General features: G+C 39.1%; 1 protein-coding gene across 4 annotated transcripts in view; it reads right to left on the bottom strand.

Annotated features, from left to right (window-relative positions):
- Positions 1–20,040, bottom strand: part of PLCB4 (phospholipase C beta 4) — a 165,850-nt gene that overhangs the window by 55,525 nt on the left and 90,285 nt on the right. For 2 of the 4 annotated variants that reach the window (XM_008058841.1, XM_008058842.1), the window contains exons 13-22: positions 19,431–19,510; positions 18,679–18,763; positions 16,129–16,219; positions 14,018–14,113; positions 8,068–8,168; positions 5,966–6,001; positions 3,452–3,593; positions 2,736–2,820; positions 2,266–2,390; positions 319–370 (exon numbers count right to left, since the gene is read on the bottom strand). In XM_008058841.1, the coding sequence (XP_008057032.1) occupies positions 319–370; positions 2,266–2,390; positions 2,736–2,820; positions 3,452–3,593; positions 5,966–6,001; positions 8,068–8,168; positions 14,018–14,113; positions 16,129–16,219; positions 18,679–18,763; positions 19,431–19,510 (893 nt within the window). The remainder of the gene's footprint in view (positions 1–318; positions 371–2,265; positions 2,391–2,735; positions 2,821–3,451; positions 3,594–5,965; positions 6,002–8,067; positions 8,169–14,017; positions 14,114–16,128; positions 16,220–18,678; positions 18,764–19,430; positions 19,511–20,040) is intronic. The other 2 variants (XM_021712763.1, XM_021712762.1) reach the window with 1 other exon arrangement.

Genomic DNA, 20,040 nt, shown 5'->3' with positions numbered 1-20,040 from the left:
AAATCAGCAGGGATCATTACCTGTTTCAGATATAAAAAACCTCCATTATTGATTTTAAAGTGAGAGAATTAAACTCTAGCGTGTGCATGATGAACTACTTAACTTGTGATTCGAAAAAAAAACCTGCTTTGTAAAATGGGATAGATGAAGAATGTATATTTGCAAATATAATCTATCTAGGGATTTCATTTGTTTCTATTCCATCCCACAAACCCAGCTTAAATTCTGCAGCCCCTAATTAAAAATGACATGGTTTCATTATTGTTGTACTATGGAGTTCTGAAGCTAGATGACAACAATTTAAAACAGATTACTCACCCGCATGATCCATTATACTCAAATTTTCCCTGATTCAATTGCATCGCTAAATCTGTCAAAAGACAAAAAAAATTTAGCATTTCGTCTTCCTGGACAAAGAAGATGCTGACAGGGTGATTTTAAAAAATGGGAATCAATTCTTTCAATGGGAATCTCCTAGGCCCGAAGGTACCTCTTTAATATCATAAGGTACTGATGGGTCTATTTAAGGCCTGCTACTCTATCTTCCATGTTAAAATGACCTCGTGTTTAATTTAAATTAAACACAAAATGTATTTTTGTATAAATCATTCTAGAATTTCTTTGACAATTGGATTCAACATATGAGTTGTACAACTGTTCAATTACTGTTGAGAGGAGAGATATCCAACCTGCTATAGTTGGAAAGGATGTGACTCAGGATGCCAGAGGAAGGAGACACAGGAGATACCCAGTAGGGCCACCATGAACACAAAACATGATTAGAAAGATTCAAAAATGAACTATGTATCACATAAAAACTGGTGGCTTGTTCCCAATGTGACACTTAAGGGGAATTCTTCCACTGGAGTCTACACTGGCAGAGGATGGCTTATGACTTTTTTCTAGCAGGTGTACAGAAATCTTTTTCTTCTCATCAGCAAAACAAATGGGTAAACTGATCAATTTTTTTTCTTCAAAATGCTGTGATTAAACCTGACATTATAGAATAAAACACAAGTTGACCTAATGGGTCATCTGTTTTAGAATCATTTAATTATGAACTCACTGACAACAGAGAATATAACTTGATCCCCTTTTAATTGAGTAAAATCATCAGGGCCTTTTGATTTTGTCCCTGCTGGAACCACTGGGGACTGTATTGGTTCCTAGTCATAGTCTAATGTAGCAGGTTCTGTGGCAGCACCATGCCGAATGGTGATGCCAGTAGTAGGAGCTTCTGGTCACCTAGGAGGGTCCCCCAAGGGATGAGAATACAGTCAGCTCACGCTCAGACCACGGGATGAAAGTCAGAGGATCTTTCAATCAGTCCAGATAGATAGCAGGGAACAAAGTGGATAGGGATTCTCAAAGCACAAACTAGAAAAGGAGAAGATCCTCAAATTAGGAAGCAAGGGAGAGGGCCCCTTATCATATAGCAAAGGACTGAAGAAAAGGAGTTTTTTGTTTTGTTTTAGTTTTTGGGTTTTGTTTGACCAATTTTAAGAACCATGCTGCAGAATGAACAACACAAATCAAATAGGTTTTGTGGCATATTTCTATCCATTCTACTTTTATATTGTTATGTCTAATCTTAATACTGTGATCCTAGGCTCTTAAGAAAACCTCGGAAACTTTGAAAAATTTGTTTACATATTTGTAAGAATTTACTCCTCTCCTTCCAGAAAATAAAGAAACATTATGTATTGGAAATCTATCTTTGAGTACACTTAGGAGGACCAAGTTATAGATTAGCACTTCTAAGAATATATAACTTCTTACATATCATTTTTGCAGAGTTTGCTCCATAATACTATGTACTTTTATGGTGAAATGTTACTGTGTAATTGATATCTGTTTAATAGTCACAGTGGCTGGGGTATGTTCCAAAGGAGAAATGAGTTATAGTTAGTGTTCAAAGATACTAAAATTTGTCCCACTTTATTCTGGAAACAGAGATAACAAGCTTGATCCAAAAGGAAGAAAAATTAGAGAAATATTTTGGAATTAAAGATAATGTTTGGCAGAAGAGTCATGGCATTTAAGAAAGGGATTAAATTTAAACTACAACATATTATCTTCTACCATTGTTTGCTTACTCTATTTTGAGTTTTAAATTTCTCACTATTATATAAATCCAACAACACATTGTTTTGCCATATGCCTGCTTGCTTTAAAAAATGCCCACAGCCAACTGATAGGAACTGCCGGCACCATCCTGTCAAAGCGTTCTTGTGGAATTTGGGGTCACTGGACATTAGCTCCTACCTGGGGTTTGATAGTTCAGTGAAACCATCTGGCAGCCAGCGTTCCAGAAAATTTGAGGCATGTAATTACTGGAATCGACTCGGCCTCCCTTGGGGTAAATGCGACTCATTTGCCGTTTGTTATAACTGTGTAACTTATTAAGGAAAACAGAACAAAAGAATTCCACAGTAGAGATAGATAAACAACAGAAGGGCTAAAATAACAGAGGTCTAGGCCAACAATGACAAACATGTAGACAGTACTTTTCACATTTGTAAATAATGCTTAAGAGAAAAAAATCATAGTTCACTGTGTGTGGATTATAAAAATAATTCTCATTTGGGCAGATTGTCATTACTGCCATGGTCTTTCACATGTATTATTTTATTAGCTCTTCAACCAAAATTATACATTAGCCATTAATTTATTTAAAAAATCCAGCCAAACCAAAAGCATGTCACCCACTCATAACACTTGATATGTAAGGATACTTTACAAATTCAATTGCGTGTGTCTTCAGGTAGCCAAGGCCAACTGATTCATTAAAAGAAGACATATTATAATGAATATTGTGTTCTGTAAAAGAAAAGCAAAAATGGACTCGAACTCTGCCATCAAGCACTCACAGAAAGACAAGCAATAAATATAATTACATCCCAAATCACAAGGCCAGTGTTACACTATCATGTTCATTAACATCCTGCAGATGGAGACAGCTGACTTAAAAAAAAAAGTATGCCGAATTAAATTAGGAGTCATTAAACAAATTGTGTGCATCCCAACTGCCACAGACACCCTTGAAATATGTATTTTTCATGATGATGATGATGATGATGATGATGATGATGGCTTTTCTAGCCCAGAAATGATTATAACAATTTTTCAAATACTTCCTATGCTTTTGGAGACCAGCTTGGATTTAAAAAATTCTGGCAAAAGTATATTGGAAGGCAAGAGGCTACTCAGCTCCGCACTAACAAATCTTAGTCTCCCAGAGCCACCTTGTGGGTGATGTAGGGAATGACAATGCAACGTCACAATGCCAAGGACATATGGCTCATAATATGGTCTGTGAAACAAAAATAGGGTAAGGTTGAATGGAACCCATGCCTGAAAAAAAAAAATGGCAATAAGTCAGATTAGAGCTCATTAGCACCATAAAATAAAAGCGACAGAAAGGGCGACTGCATTTAACCTTTGGTGTTACCTTCAGCCACATGGAAACCTTGAAACTTTACGGGTTGTGCATAGTTGATCATCGTGGACAAATACGGGTGGATATTGGTGGTAGCACCCACATACTTATAAGAAGCCATCCACGCCTGCTCATCTTCTACAGTGACCAGGCCCTACAAGCACAAGACAGAGAATAGATACATTGACGACTTTGGTGGGACTCATAGGTACAGGCTGCAAAACGCCTTACTAAAAGCAATTTGCACTGAAAGGTCAGTTATACTAAAAGATAATTTTAAAAGTTAATGTCTGTTGAGGAGCTCCAAATGATGCAAAAGGATATAATCACAAAATATCAAGCTTCTCTAGAATATTTTTAGATTTATAAAAGACTTTAAAATATCAAGACACTATACTGGGCCTCACAGCAATGCAAGTAATATTATTCATATTTTACAGATTGAGGTACAGAGTCAAAAAACAATGACTCTCAAACTTCAGTGTGTATCAGAAGTACCTGTTAGACTTGTTAAATAAAACACAGACTCCTGGACCCCATCTTCAGCGTTTCTGATCAAGTGAGTCTGAAGTGAGACCCAAGCATTTTCCTGGCTTGTAACAAGTCCCCAGATACTAATGATGCAACTGGTCTGGGGACTATACTTTACAATAGCACTGCTCTAAGGTGTAGGCCACATGTCACAATTGTGTGGTTTTTTTTTTTTAAAGAAATGCCACAGAACATATTGAAACTGCATTACTTTGCATAAAAAATGAAAACCATTATTTCATTTCTTGATAAATCTGAACAAAACCAACGAAAATAATGTCTTCAAAGAGATCAACACGTTTGAGAACTTTGAAAAGCTAGATTTCCTGCATAGACTGAATTTAGTTGGACAAATTGCTTAGTCAAAAGATACAATTCTTGAGTAACAACAACAACAATAAAAGATCATATTGCTTGTTTTTCTTTTTCTTTTCTTTTTTTTGAGTTGGAGTCTTACTTTGTCACCCAGGCTGGAGTGTAGTGGCACACTCATGACCATTGCAGCCTCTACTTGCTGGGCTCAGGTGATCCTTCCACCTCAGCCTTCCAAATAGCTGGAACTACAGGTATGCACCACAATGCCCAGCTAATTTTTTAATTTATTGTAGAGATGAGGTCTCACCAAGTTGCCCAGGCTGGTCTCGAACCCATGGGCTCAGGCAATCCTCTCACCTTGGCCTCCCAAAGTGCTGGGATTATAGGTATGAGCCACTTGCTTGTTTTTCTTAACTGATGACTTAACAATCTGAGCATTCTAAATCATTCAACTGATTTCACCAATAAAAGCCTGAAATAATAATCAAATAATGTAACTTGGCTTTTTTTTTTTTTTATCAGTTTCTTCATATGTCCCAACCCCTCCTCTCCCAAATATGAGTAGGAACCATGTCTGTCCCTTCCTTGTGTGTTTTACGATAATAAATAACACCAGTATTATGTGCTGGGCACCAGGATGAATTCTTGCATGCAAAATCTCATTACTGTCAGCGATGGGTAGTGAGGATTAGAGTCCCATTCACTGACCACATGAGTAGACTGAGGCCTTGAGGAATAAACCTAATTTAGCTAATAAGAGACAGGGACCAAATGTCAGTCCATTTGTGCACTATTGACTTTAAATGGCTTATTAAACCCTAGTATACGAGAAGAGTGTACTCACAAACATTTTGGGAGAGGACTGTGATCATATTTATTCATAATTCTTTCAAATTCAATATTTAGACAGTGAGAAGATAGGGTCTCAACTCCAAATATGATAGGGCCCCACGGACAGCAAGCAGCGTTTTCTGAAGCTCTAAAGTGTGAAAATCGAGTGATAAGGCAAGTTTTCCCTGTAGCTGTCAACGGTTTCACTACCGTGTAATAAACCATACTCACTAAAGACAAACTTACTAAATCAGACTACTTTGATCATCATGAAGAACTTTGAAGAGGATAAATGCAACTGAAAATGTAACTTTATCTTCCTCACAATAAGTTCAACATCTAATAACATCAAATGAAAACCCTAAAAGATATGCCATGTGAAATTAACTAATGGTCATTCAGAATGTCAGTGTAGTTGGGACAATTATTAACTTTTCTATTATGCTGTAATATGGATTTGATGACCTATTAGGTCATTTTTATCTTCAAATTCAATATGATGATAATGAAGTAGCCCCACGTGAAGAATGAAATCTCTAATCACAACTAAGAAAATGCCTTATTGCAGGAAACACCTATTTTTAGGAAAACCGTCTTACTCGCCTGTCCTAGTTTTGTGATTTTATTAGAATTTAATCATTTAATCACTATGATTAAATTTTTCCTTTCAAGACTCATAATTAGATGCATCAAAATTGTAAATATTATACTTGTAAACAGTAATCCTGACATTTCATGGGATGGGGGATAGAGTAACACTCATACTTAGTATAAATTGTTCAATATCAGAGGACCACCTATGGGTGTCTCAAAATGAAAACAAAATGCACATAGGGATTATTTTGTTACCTTTTTATTGTTCTCATGTTCAAGGTCATCTGAGACCTAAATTAGAGAAAGAGAAAAATTTTGTTTACTTCAAAATAAATAAGCCACAAGTCTCTGCATCAGAAAAGGTAACCGATATTCCTTCAGCCCTGCTCATCACACAAATTCTCTTCCATCTTCCTATCACCAAATGTATCCAGCTACCTGCATCTTCATCCACTGTCTTCACTGACCAAATGTCTCTGCTGTCATCAGGGCCCACACATTCATATCACCATGATCCCATCCACTCTCACCTCCTCAGGGAATTTCCAGGCAGTTATCCCTTCTCTCTCGTGAAACATACATCTCCCCCTCTGTACAACACCTTTTCTAGCAGTTTGCAAACACTCTAGATCCATTCATACTAGCAAACCCCACTCTCTTGACTTCTTGGGTTCCCCTTAGCCACAGCCCATTTATTGATCCCCTTCTCAGCAAAACTTCTCAAAAGTATAGTCTTTACTCATTCATGTCTATTCTATCCAGTGTCATCTATTCCACAGGCACTCCACTGAGTCTTCTCTTCTTTTCAAGGTCACCAATAACCTCCATGCTACCAACCAAATGGAAACTCTTGAGTCTTCTTAATTCCTCACTAGCATCCCACAGTCAATCACTCAGTCTTTCTGTCAACACCGTTCTCTTGGCTTGCTTGGTGCCCTTGTCTGATTTCCCTCCTCCTTCTCTGGTCATATCTTACTCTTCTGGTTCCTCTCCCACCTTTGACTAGGGCTCCACTGGGCCTCATTTCCCACCTCTCCCCATAGATTATCTCAGTTATTTTCATGGCTTCAAATACCACCTCCTGAACTCCCAGTTTATATCTCCAGCTCAACCCTTTTTCTAGATACATATGATGATGATGCCAGTGATAATGAAGATAATGACAATAATAAGAATAATAATATAGCAGCAACTAATACCTTTATGGGAATAAACATGTGCCAGGCACCATGATAAGCCCTTTACATAGTCTAAACCCACGCACTCTTCACAGGGACCCAATGAAATACGTGTTATTAACGTCATTTTGCAGAGGAGGAAACTAAGGTGCAGAGAGGTTAGGTAAATTACCTAGGGTAGGAAGTTAGGAAACGAACCCAGAGAGTCAGATGTCAATGCTGTATAAACACCTCCTAGGTATCTCTCTTTAAATATCTTACAGGCATCCCCTATAGCTTGTCCCATTAGAAACTCCTGACTTCCTTCTTTCCCAGTCTTCCCTAGCCAGTTTCTGAAGTAAGAGGTCTCATTCAGTCTGCTCTACTCCCACCATTTTTGTTGTGGTGGTGGTTGCCGCTCTGTGTGGAATATTATGCTCTACCTCTGCGTATGGCGGGCTCCTCTCCCATTTGGGTTCTGGTTTCCTTATTCCTTCCACCACATTATTTTCCATTACAGCACTCACTTTTATTTTCATAATGGCACTTATCACAAGTTGTAATTATATAACTATTTGACTATATACTTGTTCTCTGTTTCCCACTTTCTCCCTATAGGGGACTAAAGCCAGCTAACGGCAGAAGACATGTGCTTTGACCCTTTTATATCACTGTGGCCTAGACTATGCCTTATAAAAGGTAAGCACATAATAACTATTTTTCTTGGTGGGATGATTGGGAATATTTTTATGCCCACTCTACATAAGGAGGAAGATATAGAACTAGTAGGGCTGGTTCTCTAATGAGAACTTGACTTGGGATGTTGAGGGGTCATTTTCCTGATGATTTCAGCATGCTAACCTTTGCCACTGGTATGACCCTGTCATCTCCCTACCCACCTACGATAATGTAATAAATGATAATTTTTAAAGGACAAATGGGTAGTGGTCAACACCAGGCCTTGCAAGTGAGTAATTTAAATGTCTTTTTAAACTTAATTGTGTGTGTGTGTGTGTGTGTGTGTGTGTGTGTGTGTGTGTGTGTGTGTGAAGTTCTGGTCACCCAGAAGAGACACTTATCTTAAGCAATTTAGAAGGTAAGTTAGAAGCTAATTTATTTGCTTGTTTTCCTCACATTTCCAAAATTTCATAGGTAACAGCTGCTACCTCTTAAGAGTCATGAAAGAAAACAAACTCAGACCTTCTTGGCACTATTTGCGACAGCTTCCTTATGACCCAAGTCATCAACAGAAAGTTCAGTTCCAAACTTGAACTCGGGGTGAGCTTCTTCCTCTTGGTCAGCTGTGTAAAGACAAAAGGAAAATTCATGAAGCCAAATTGCTCCCAACTAGTCATACCTTGTTCATAATCTTGGATAGAACATACACACTTTTAGAGGAACAGGATGTTAAAAGAAAATGCAAACATTTAAGTATATAATTTTTTAAAGTATAACTACCACTAAACTCTTACCTATTCAAGGTCAAGAAGCACATCTTGTTATTTATTATTTTTCCTGCATATAAAATGGTGTTTGACATGCCTGATGATTAACACATTTTTCTTTCTATATCCCAGAACACTAACTCTAAAAATGAAAGCCTCAAATACCTCAGGAATATCTGTGAGTCATGAAAGGGTATTTTGATCTTTCATGACATCCAGAGAAAACAAGAAAGACACAAGAAAGCAAACACACTGGATAATATTGAAAGAGACTAAAATGTTATTTGAATATTAAAGGCCTAATGATGTGTGGCCTGCAGTGGCATGCTATGAAAAAGAAAGACCTTAGAAGAACTGTGCTTCTCCTGTAAACCATGTGTCAAACCCAGCTTAGGTTTAAAACACTTAGGACTCATTTGACAGGCTTGGGTAGGAAGGAAGTCAGAGATGGGTTAAATAATAAAGCTGGGTCCATGAGGTTGGCCCTGGCTGTGACAGGAGGCACACACACTCTGTCCATTGGTTCAAAGAAGTGACAAGAATTCAAGATGTCAGTGGAAAAAGGGTCACCCATTGGAAAATGTGCCACACAATGGGGTGAGGGTAAGACACAGTCACCTTCCTTTACTGCAGCTAATATTCCAAGTGAGGGGATATTCTAGAGGCAGATCCTTAAAAAACAAACACCCCCCCCAAACAACAAACAAAAAGTAGGTCATATAAGCCTTGGGCAGGACAAACAGGATATGAGGTGCTAGAATAGGTCTTAAAATAATCTAACCCAGCATGTATCTTCACTTTTAGATGAGGAAATAGATACAGAGACATGGTTTGACTTGCCTGAGGTCACAAAGCAAGATAGAGACCAACAAGCCCTCTATTCTTAACACAATACTCTTTCTATGACACGAGGTTTCCACGACTTACAGTCTATAACCAAGATTCTGAAACCTCCCATGTTGCTACCACATTTCCATTTCATATACATCTAGTCTAATATGCCCAGGCAGATAGATGTAAACTACTTGAAAGTAAAGAACATGCCCCGTACCATTACGATTCCAGTAACTGCTCGGTTGCTCTCTCTCAACACCAATAAATTGAGAGGCAGGGAACTAGCAGAAAGAAGTTTATTTCTGAATTCAGATTCCAAGGAGACAGAACCTGGTTCCTGGCATTTCTGGAACCCATCTCTTGCCACTGAGGTTCCACAGTCTGTTTTTATAAGTTTAGGGTTGTTGGTACCTGTATATCGACTACATGACTGACAGAGCATTATATAGAACTTAAGTTACTTCCGCATATTGTCAATAGTAACACTTACGGGCCATATTTCTTGGTGCTGGTTACCAAAAAGTAGCTCACAGTCTTAGCAGTAACACCACACTGAAGAGTTAATCAACCTTGTCATAGAGTAAGGGAGTTAACAGAGTCTATTACAAAGTAAAGCATTATTCACTATAACACAGTGTTGATTAGTAATTATAACATGCAAAAAGTTATATAAATTACAAGACTTATGGTTACATGGGTGCTATATTTTCAAAACTATGACCACTGATAAAAGGGAGTGAATAGGACTTCATTTCTCTCAGTTGAGTGAGCACAGTCTGCAGGAAGTCAAGGGTTCTTTGAAATGACTTAACAGGGAATGTATAGAAGATAAGGGGATATGATTTTTTATTTTTATTTTTCTGCTAATTCTCAGGAATATAGGTATGGGCAGGCCTGCTTAAACACTCATTATGCCTTTCTTTAAGGGTTGTGGCAATACGTACAGACAGACAATAGTGGGTTTCTGTATTACTATAAACGGTAGAGATTTAACATCTTCTTTGAAAGAGTTGTGTGAATATGGGTTATCATCTGAGTTTGCCTGTGTGCCCAGGCACTCCTACGATGACATACAATCTTGGTATTTTCCACTGCCATCAGTTTCATGGAAGACAATTTTTCCATGGATGGGGTGGGGGAGGGATCATCAGGTATTCCATTCCTGGGAGTCATGTCTCCTTCTGAATCCACATCCAGTCTAATGACTGGGTTCTTGCTTTCACTAAGTCTTTTCTATTTTCTAAGGACAAGTCTGCCCTTTTGAACTATGCTTGGTTTTCTCTTTCCTGTTGTGTTGATGTACTTAAGTTAGAGGCTGTGGTCACACATGTATAGTAGACTCATACTGTGGCACTGAGGTAGTCAACTGGTTGACCCAGAACCAAAGCCAAGTATTACCAAGGGAACTTAAGTGTTATCTACATAACTGGTATAACAGGAGCCTCTGTGTCCTTAAAGAGAAATTCAGGTGGATGATTCTGTCCATAGGTACTTTCCTACTTGTATATATTCCATGTGGTTATTTCTGCTAAAATTTAATCGAAATCTCAAGTATATTTTGGAATAACATGAGTCAATAGAGGTGAATATTTTTCTGCCTGGAGGAATGATTAACATGTGTAGAAGGTAGGAAAGTACCTTTTGGTTGATATGTGAGGTCATAGTGACCCTCATTTCAGATTACAGTGTATGCTCAGAAAATACCATCTCTCAGAATTTCATCAGTTATAGTGTTTCTCCTTTTTTTAAAAAAAAGTTTTTAAAAGCCGGGCTCGGTGGCTCAGCCTGTAATCCCGTGCCTTGGGAGGCTGAGATGAGTGGATTGCCTGAGCCTGCAGGTTCGAGACCCGCCTGGGCAACTTGGTGAGCCCTCATCTCTATAAATAAAAAAATTAGTCGGGTGTGGTAGCGCATGCCTGTAGTTCCAGCTACTTGGAAGGCTGAGCGGAAGGATCCCCGGTGCCCAGCAGGTCGAGGCTGCGGTGGCTGGAAGCGGTCACTGCACTCCAGTCTGGGCGACAGAGTGAGACTCCAACTCAATAAATAAATACATAAATACATAAATAAATAAAAATTTTAAAAAGTTTTTAAAAACCATTTTGCATGTTTGTGTTTTCATCATATTCCTGTATATCACAAGGGCAGTATTGCAAGGCAGCAGTCTCCAACCTTTTTGGCATCAGGGATCAGTTTCATGGAAGACAATTTTTCCATGGATGGAAGACAATTTTTCCGTGGGGGGGATCATCAGGTATTCGATTCTCAGGAATGTGCAATCTAGTTCCCTCACATGTGCAGTTCACAATAGGGTTCATGCTCTTATGAGAATCTAATGCTGCCACTGATCTGACAGAAAGCAGAGTTCTGATAGACTGCCATTCACCTTCTCTGGACAGTCTGGTTCCTAACAGGTCACACACCGGTACTGGTCTGAGGCCTGGGGTTGGGGACCCATGTTGTAAGGTACAAAAAGTCATGACCCTGGCATCAGGAAATTCTAGGATTGAATCTTAGTGCCACTGCTGGGATCATGTGCACAATATGTCATCTCTCCAAACCTCAGTTTCCTCATCTAGAAAATGGGTGCAGCAACATTTAATTCATTGGGGTGTATGAAGATTAAATAAGGAAGTGACGTAAGCTGCCTGGTCTACAGTTCGTACAACAATGGTAGTAGTTATTATTATTATTATTATTATTATTTTTGAGTTGGAGTCTCACTCTGTCACCCAGACTTGAGCGCAGTGGCTGCTCCCGGCCACTGCAGCCTCGACCTGCTGGGCTCTGGTGATCCTTCCGCCTCAGCCTTCCAAATAGCTGGAACTACAGGCATGTACTACCACGCCCGGCTAATTTTTGATTTATTGTAGAGATGAGGTTTTGCCAAGTTGCCCTGGTGGGTCTCGAACCTGCAGGCTCAGGCAATCCACTCACCTCGGCCTCCCAAAGCACTGGGATTACAGGCTAAGCCACCGAACCCGGCCAGTAGTTATTATTAGTAGTACTTTTTCTTGCTAGTTTATTCCACTATTTCTGTAGTTTATTTCCTGAATTATAGTATCAAGTAATGTCTTACATATTTTTAATTTACCATCTATGAACATAACATAAATTAAGGAACTGGTTATACTTAATATTCATCTTTTTGCATCTTAGGAGTATTTTATTAATCTTTTGAAATATGTTTCTTTCAATACTTTCTTCTTAAATCTTGTTTGGTTTACTATTTGCAGAAAATTTAAAGAATATAAGATGCATCACGACTGACTGTATTTTCCAAAGAGAGCTGCCATAACATGTGCCCTCCTATGTTCTCTTCTACAATGTGACTTTGTCACTTACCCATGCCCTTGAACTTGGGTGCTCCCTAAGACTGCTTTGTTGAATAAGACATAAAGGATATGATGCTCTGCCAGCTCCAGGCATGACTCTTAAATAACTTAGCAGCTTCTGCTTCCTGCCTTTTGAGACACTGACTCTAAGATGCTCCACCTAGGAAATTAGCCACCATGCTGTGACAAGCCCAAACCACATAGAGAGGTCAAAAGGGGGTGCTCTGCTCAGTAGGCCCACCTGAGTTCCCAGCACTCAGCCAGCTCAACTGCCAGCCACATCAGTGAGCCATCCTGGATGACCCACCTAAGGGACCCTTCCAATGATTCCATCCCTGGATGTCTGCTGGCAACTGCATAGGAAACCCAAGGAAGAGCCACCAACCTGAGCCCAGAGGGCCCACAGAACTATGAAAAATAATAATAAAGTACAAGTCTCTACATTTGGGGTTGGTTTATTACACAGTAATAGATAATCACAACAGGCATCCATTGAGTAATATCAGTTATCTTAGGCCTCCCAGGTTCTCCCTGTCATATAAAACATATGAAAGTCAGTCATGATGACTTTTCTCTGGGAGTAGTGTCCATGGTTTGGACATGCAACTGAGTCATTTATGAAGTCTGTTCCATAGCTAGGAGACTTTATTAAGGAGTTGTGAATAAGATTAGTTGATTCTCACAGTGTTCTGGTTTTTAGCTATATATCTAACTTTCCTAAAATGGAGTGAGTCTTCTAATGGATCTGGGCAATGTGAATTGAAAACCCCCTGCAATGAATTCACCATTCTAGATGCCATTAAGAACATTTGTGATTCATGGAAGGAGGTCAAAATATCAATATTCAGAGTTTGGAAGAAGTTGATTCCAACCCTCAGGAATGACACTGAGGGGTTCAAGACCAGTGGGAGAAGACACTACAGATGTGGTGGAGATAGCAAGTGACTGGAATTAGAAGTGAAGCCTGAAGATGTGACTGAATTGCTACAATCTCATGATCAACCTTTGTGGACGAGGAGTTGCTCCTTATGAATGAACAAAAAAGTATTTTTTAAAGATGAATTCTACTCCAGGTGAAGGCCATGAACATTGTTGAAATGACAACAAAGGATTTAGAATATCACATACACTTAGCTGAGAAAGCAGCATAGCAGGGTGCCTTACTGCTGTCATCATTAATAAGACTGAACTCCATGTTTTTGTTTGTAGGAAGGGATTTCATAATGTTCTTTTTATTCCAATGCCTGCCCGCTACAGCAAGTGCGTCAAAGATTTTCTGGCTGTGAATTTCTGCTGAACAGCTGAATGAACAATCGGAAGGGAGATGACGAAGCCTCGAAAATCAGTGCCCAGATAAGTTGGAAGTAATAATAATTGGAAAAATACCCAAAGAGTAAGGTTGGTCTATCAATACACATCTGACTATTAGGAATTAAAATATCATCATTATATAAAAGGGACAACTGAGAGAAATTCTTGTTTTTGTTATTTTAAAAAGCATTTTTGTAACATGTGACTTTAAAAACAGCACCAACTCACCACTTTCTATCTCCTCTTCATTATCATCCTCTAAGATGTTTGCTGGGGCAGCGGATTCTCCAGCTTCCATCATGCTTCTCAAAGCTTCGAGTTGTTCTGTTTGCAAAAACAGACAAAAAAGACATGGTGATAGACACCGGATTACTTACAGAACCTGGGCTTTGAGACGACACTGAGAAGGAGGAAACGAAAAGAGAGAGAAAATCTACTGTTTAGGCACCTAATGACCACCTTCCTAAGGTTCAGCCATGGTTTACTGTCTCACCCACTCCTGGTGGTCTTGGCCTTGGAAGGAAAGTGCAACAACCACCTTATATTCACATGATGAAGAACTGCTGGAACACAAGGGAACTGCCCAAAATTCTGGTCACCAGGTTTCAGAGGGAGGCTTGGCTTTTGCAAAAGATTTAAGACTAGATAACAAAAACCCATAATTTGCAGAATCTGGCACAGATCAAAGTTTCTGAATAATATGGTGAAGTGTTAGAAAAGAAACAGGCACATAGGTGATCAATAAAATTTTAGGATAAAAATATTTGCAGTTGATATAACTGAGGTTATAGCCCAATACATAAAATAAGATGAATTCATGCATTATATCAGTCAGTAAGATAAAGACAAACAAAATAATAATAAAAATGGGAAAACCTATAGGGACAAATTACAAATAACAACAGACAAAGAAACTAGTTATCGAAAACATACCAATAAAAAAAAGCAAAGGTATCATTTTTTTTCTGTGAGTTGGACACACATATAAAAGATGACGAAAGCCAACATTAAGGATGCCCTGGCAAAAAGGCTCTCTTGTACATCACTGGTGAGAGTGTTAATTGGTACATTTTTTTTCTGAAAGAAAGTATAGCAAGCAACATCACAATATAAAGTATGTATATTCTTCAGTTAAATGACTCTAATTGCACCAATTGATTCCAAGAAAGTGGCACAAATGTACAAAATTAACATTCAGACAGGTTTATAGTAGTGAAAAATCCACCTACTTGGGACCAGTTATATCATACTATAATAAATACATAGAATTATATGTAGTAAATAAATAAACAAATAATTATATGTAATTAATAAATATAATAAATTCTATATAGTGTTTCATACATTGGAATTCAAGTTAGATTTAAATCCTACTGGATGCAAGTATACTTAATTAGTTGAATTCTAAACATTTAAAATGAGTATGGTTATCATGATCTGTTTTGTTAAAAATGTGTGTATATGTCTAAACATGTGCATATGTACTTGTGTCTATAGTACATCAATGTATGTGTAGGATATATAATTTAGTGCTATTTCATTATTTTCTTATGTTTTTTCCTCATTTTAATTTTTCTGTGGTGTTATTGCTTTCATATTGAAAATAAAAAGCCATTAACATAATTTTCAAATTTTCATTTAGAATATTTGGGGGAAAAACACAGTATGATCATACTAATACTTGATACTACTAAGCCATTGAATTTAGTCACTGAACTCGGAAGGATGTGTTCAAATAAAATGTCCTGGGAAAATAAAGGTGAAAATATCTACAGACAACCATTTGTCTGTGGATCTCTCTCGTCACATATACACACATTCACACACTCATATGTACCTAGCATCCCTAGCTATGTATGGATCAAAGGGTCAAACTGCAAAGGGAAACTTAAGGGGACTTTAGAATGTATACAATTGTAAAATGCTAGTTCCTCATATCTTGATACATTCCAAAGAGCTTCTCCTACCTCTCATTTTTCGTTGACACCTTTCCATATTCTGGCATATGAATATATAAACAGGACAGAGGATTGCCTGATCCCAGGGGTTTGAGGCCAACCTGGGCAACATAGGAAGCACTCATCTTTACAATAAATAAAAAAAGTAGCCGAGCGTGGTGGCCTGCTTGTAGTCCTAGCTACTTGGAAGGCTGAGGCAGAATGATCACCTGAGCCCAGCAGGTCGAGACTGCATAAGGCGTGATCATGCCACTGCACTCCAGCCTGGGTGATAGAGTGAGACTCCAATTCAAAATAAATAAATAAATTTCATTCTAGATATCTGAACTGTCCACATTATGTTATATGCGCTTCCATCTTACATGTGTGCACTTGACTTACTTTTTTCAACTTCAGGTTTCAACCGTTTATTTTTGATGAGTATTTTTCTTTTGAGGTCATTAGGAGATGGCAAGGGCCTGCCTGGTTCCAGCTAGAGATAAAACAGAAAGTACTGAATTAATGAAGGGCTGTGCTTCTCTTTCTTCATTCGCAGCCCCATGGGAGCACAGAAGGCCTGGTTGTTATACAGGCAATACCCACTAGATGGCAGTCAGCATAGTTTTAAGTTTTCATTCTCCAACGAAACTGGCCCACCCATCCAACTTTGTCATAGACTAGAAGGGCAAACTTGAAATCCACGTAGTCTCCAGAGGTGTGCAGAGCTGCCCCGCTCCAGAGGTGTGCAGGTGCCGGGGTAGGACCTAGGCCTGGGTGGTGTTGGAGGAAGGGTTCCTGCTCCCCTGAAGGTTTGTACCTTTTAAGCAACTGGTAAAGAGCAAGGGATCATTGTGGGGGGGGGAGGGAAGGGAGGGGGTCAGAACTGGCTTTCCCAAGCAAGAGGCTCCCCAGATCCCACCCAAGTATCAGGCTCATCTGCTCAGTAAGCTGATCCAACCTCAACACACAAAGACTGTGGCTTTGTGGGTTCAATAAGGGAATCAAGAAGAATGTACCTAATTACTGGAATCTGAACTCTACTATGGTTTCATTTACTTGGATTTATATCTGCAAAGGAGTTATTCCTGTATGTTATCACCTCTGATCCATAGAACTGACCTATATCTAGTTGTCCACTTCCCCTTCCATCTATAACCCAGCCATCCACCTTTTCACGCACCCACTCACTTTCAAAACTCGTTTTTCTACTACTTATTGCATGCAAGGCACTGTGCACTCCTACATCTGTCCTGCCTCAAAAAAACCCCTTTGCTGAATGAAACGCTTCTTTCAGGCAGCCTGGTGTCCAGGCACATTTCCCAGTGAACTCTCTTGTACCAGGACACCTCCAAGAAATATTCAACACATCATAAGCCATCTTTGAAAAAAAATAAGGTGTTTACATGTGAGTCCTGTTCTCAGCTGAAAATCCTTTTGCTCAGGAAGCAGATCTTGCTCTCACTTATGTTACCAATGTGTCCCTAACACCTTTCATGTATGTGCACAATGCTTCACTAAGAGTACAGCAACCTTTCCACAAAAGCAAGCACCTTAACCCCACCAGGAAAAAAGCAGAGGGTCTAGGCAAAAAAATGAAGACAAAAAATAAACCAGGGATGTTTGTGAGTTTGCATTCCTTCAGAATTGGCTTCTGAGTCAAGGATTAACACACCAGGAGGAAACTCCAATAGGAGAGTAAGAAAGTTAAAAAAAGAAGTCAAGTTGCCAAAGGTGTGCTATCAAGCAAGTTTCAAGGGGAAACCTGCTCAGGAATGACAGAGCATGGGGTGGGCGCGATAATACTCTGGCACCTCTGACCGGTCCTTTCACAGTCACAGCTCCAGTAGTCACAGCTCCAGTGGTCACAGCTCACCTGAGGCAAAACACGGCGGGTGCTGGCAGTGGAGAGTCAAGCCAGCATGCAGGGAAGCAGGAGGCTCTGCAAGGACGTGGGCAGGGTACCCACGCAACTGCCTCGGCAGACTGAGGAGAACCAAAGGATGCAAATATCCTGTCTCCCATAGTTTTTTCAGCTTCCCTAGACGCACTTCTGAAAAAACTTCATTGTTAAGCCACCCAAAGCATTGGTATGTAGCACAAAGGACTTTCTTCCCATCAGCAGTTGTGAGGTTCTACTACTCCCACCACGTGCTATCAGATATGGGCCAACCAGGAGCTGCCTGACAATAGTGGGGTTTTCTACTTTGATTTCATTAGCCATCTTGCTACTCACAACATCTTGTGATAGTAGATCTTAACCTCTTGGAGGTTAGTGAGCCTTATAAAAATGTGATGAGCTCTCTGGAATGATTACATACACAACCTGTTTGCAACTGGAATGAATTCATAGATCCCATCAAGTCTACGTATGGATCACAGGCAGGTGTAAAATCAATTTCAAAAACGTATATATCCATTGCTCAAGTGTTTATTTTGAATATGGGACTGTGAACTTCGGGACACTGTGACTTCAATCCAGTGCAATCTCCACAGCACAGGCTTCCATGGATTCTGAAATATGGGTACACATTTGATTCACCTGGGGGAACTTTTAAAATACACCCTATTCAGGTCCGACCCTGCATCAATTAAGTCAGTTTCTGAGTGGGGCCCTGGCATGGGTGTTTTTAACGGTTCCCCAGGTAATGCTAACTTGTAACTAAAGTTGAGAACAACTGCGGAATCTAGACTCTTGGCCTGAGTGCTTTATGAAATTTTAGGACTGAGATCTGAAAAACAATAAGACCCCAAGACCTTCCAGATTCAATTGAATCACATGTTTGTTTTGTGTCTCTTTCTACATCCTCTGAAACATGATGAAAGCTTTCTGTACCAAACAGTTTAAATAGGAAGATCTTTAGCATTACTCTTCCAGTACTACTTGACCCTTCAGAAATGAATTTCAAAACAAATCCATTCATGCTGGAAATATGGCTTGCTAAAAATACGTACTGGATGAGATTCAAGTGCTTGTTTCAACAGGAGGTCCCCAAATAGATCTTCGCAATATTTGGACATCTTGTACTGTTGATATTTGCTGGAGAAAAAGAAGTGGCATTTGTAAAATTTGTAAAATTAAAACACCCATTAACCATCCAAGAATAAGAAACACACATTCTTAGGCAATTAAAGACTCCTGCTTGGCAAAATGCATGATTGTCCTTTTAATGTGAACATGAGAAATACTTTTAAATACCACACACTTTAACTGGTATAATTTAAAGAGAAGTAGATTCTGTCCCCAAACTAAAAGCTGGTAAGAATAAAAATGTCTTTCAAGCTAGTGAAGTCTGATTGCAAATATACTGCCAAATCTTCCAAATCAAGGGAAATTTAAGCAAGGTGTCCCAATCTCTGATGTTTTGTTTATAGCAAGCATTTCTGAAACACGTTAAAATGACTCTTGGGGGAGAGTTTGGGGAGCAGCAGGTGATTTGGGGTTTTTATGTATCCTTACTGGAAGATTATTTGGAACTTAGCACTTCACAAAACAGATGGTTCCAATTTTTAAAAAGATGCATAGCCTCCCCTCCCCCACCTTGGGGAGGTTAATCTTCTCTTTCTCTCTAATTTACTTTCTAAATGAACTATATTTTCTAAATAAAAAAATAAAAACAAATAAAAAGGCACAGAACAGGAGAGGGCAACCCAGGGGTTAGGAAACAATGACACCTCGAGACTTGGAGCAGAATGAATCATTGTACCTGCAGTGATTTTCAAAGGAGAGAATCACAGGATATTCTGATGTGACAAATGCAGTTTCCTTGATGGCTTGAATTACATCCTTAAAAGATAAAAAGTGTTAATGAGAGAAAAGAGCCAAAAAATTATGGCACCTGAAACTATTCACAGACTATTAATCAGGTATTTCAGAAAGTCAATTCTGGCCATTCAGACCTAGAGCATGCAGCTACCTTGATACCTCTCCAGGCTGAGTCCCCTGTGGTTAGAACCAGGGTGTAGTTAGTGACAATTATTTCCCCCAAAGCTATCTTTTACTTCTTCAGAATTATGGTGCTATTAACTTACAAGAGGTTCCATCTAAATGAAATGTCAGTGCCTTGCCTGCCAAGCCAGGGATTCAGAGTCCATCTTTCTCTTCTCTGTTTTAGCACAGAGATTTCCACTCATCCCACCTAATGGAGAAATGTGTTAGTAGTAACCTAAGGACTGTTGGAGACTTTTTATTTTTATATTTATTTATTTAATTATTTTTTGGAAACAGGGTCTTGCTCTGTTGCCCAGGCTGGAGTGCAGTGGTGTGTTTCATAACTACTGCAGCCTTAAACTCTTGGGCACAAGTGATCCTCCCAC

Source organism: Carlito syrichta, unplaced genomic scaffold (assembly GCF_000164805.1).
Source record: "Carlito syrichta isolate Samal-C Ts95f unplaced genomic scaffold, Tarsius_syrichta-2.0.1 Scaffold303642, whole genome shotgun sequence".
Lineage (NCBI taxonomy): Eukaryota > Metazoa > Chordata > Mammalia > Primates > Tarsiidae > Carlito > Carlito syrichta.
Note: the sequence above shows the minus strand (reverse complement) of the source record. Positions and strands in the feature narration are given on the sequence as shown.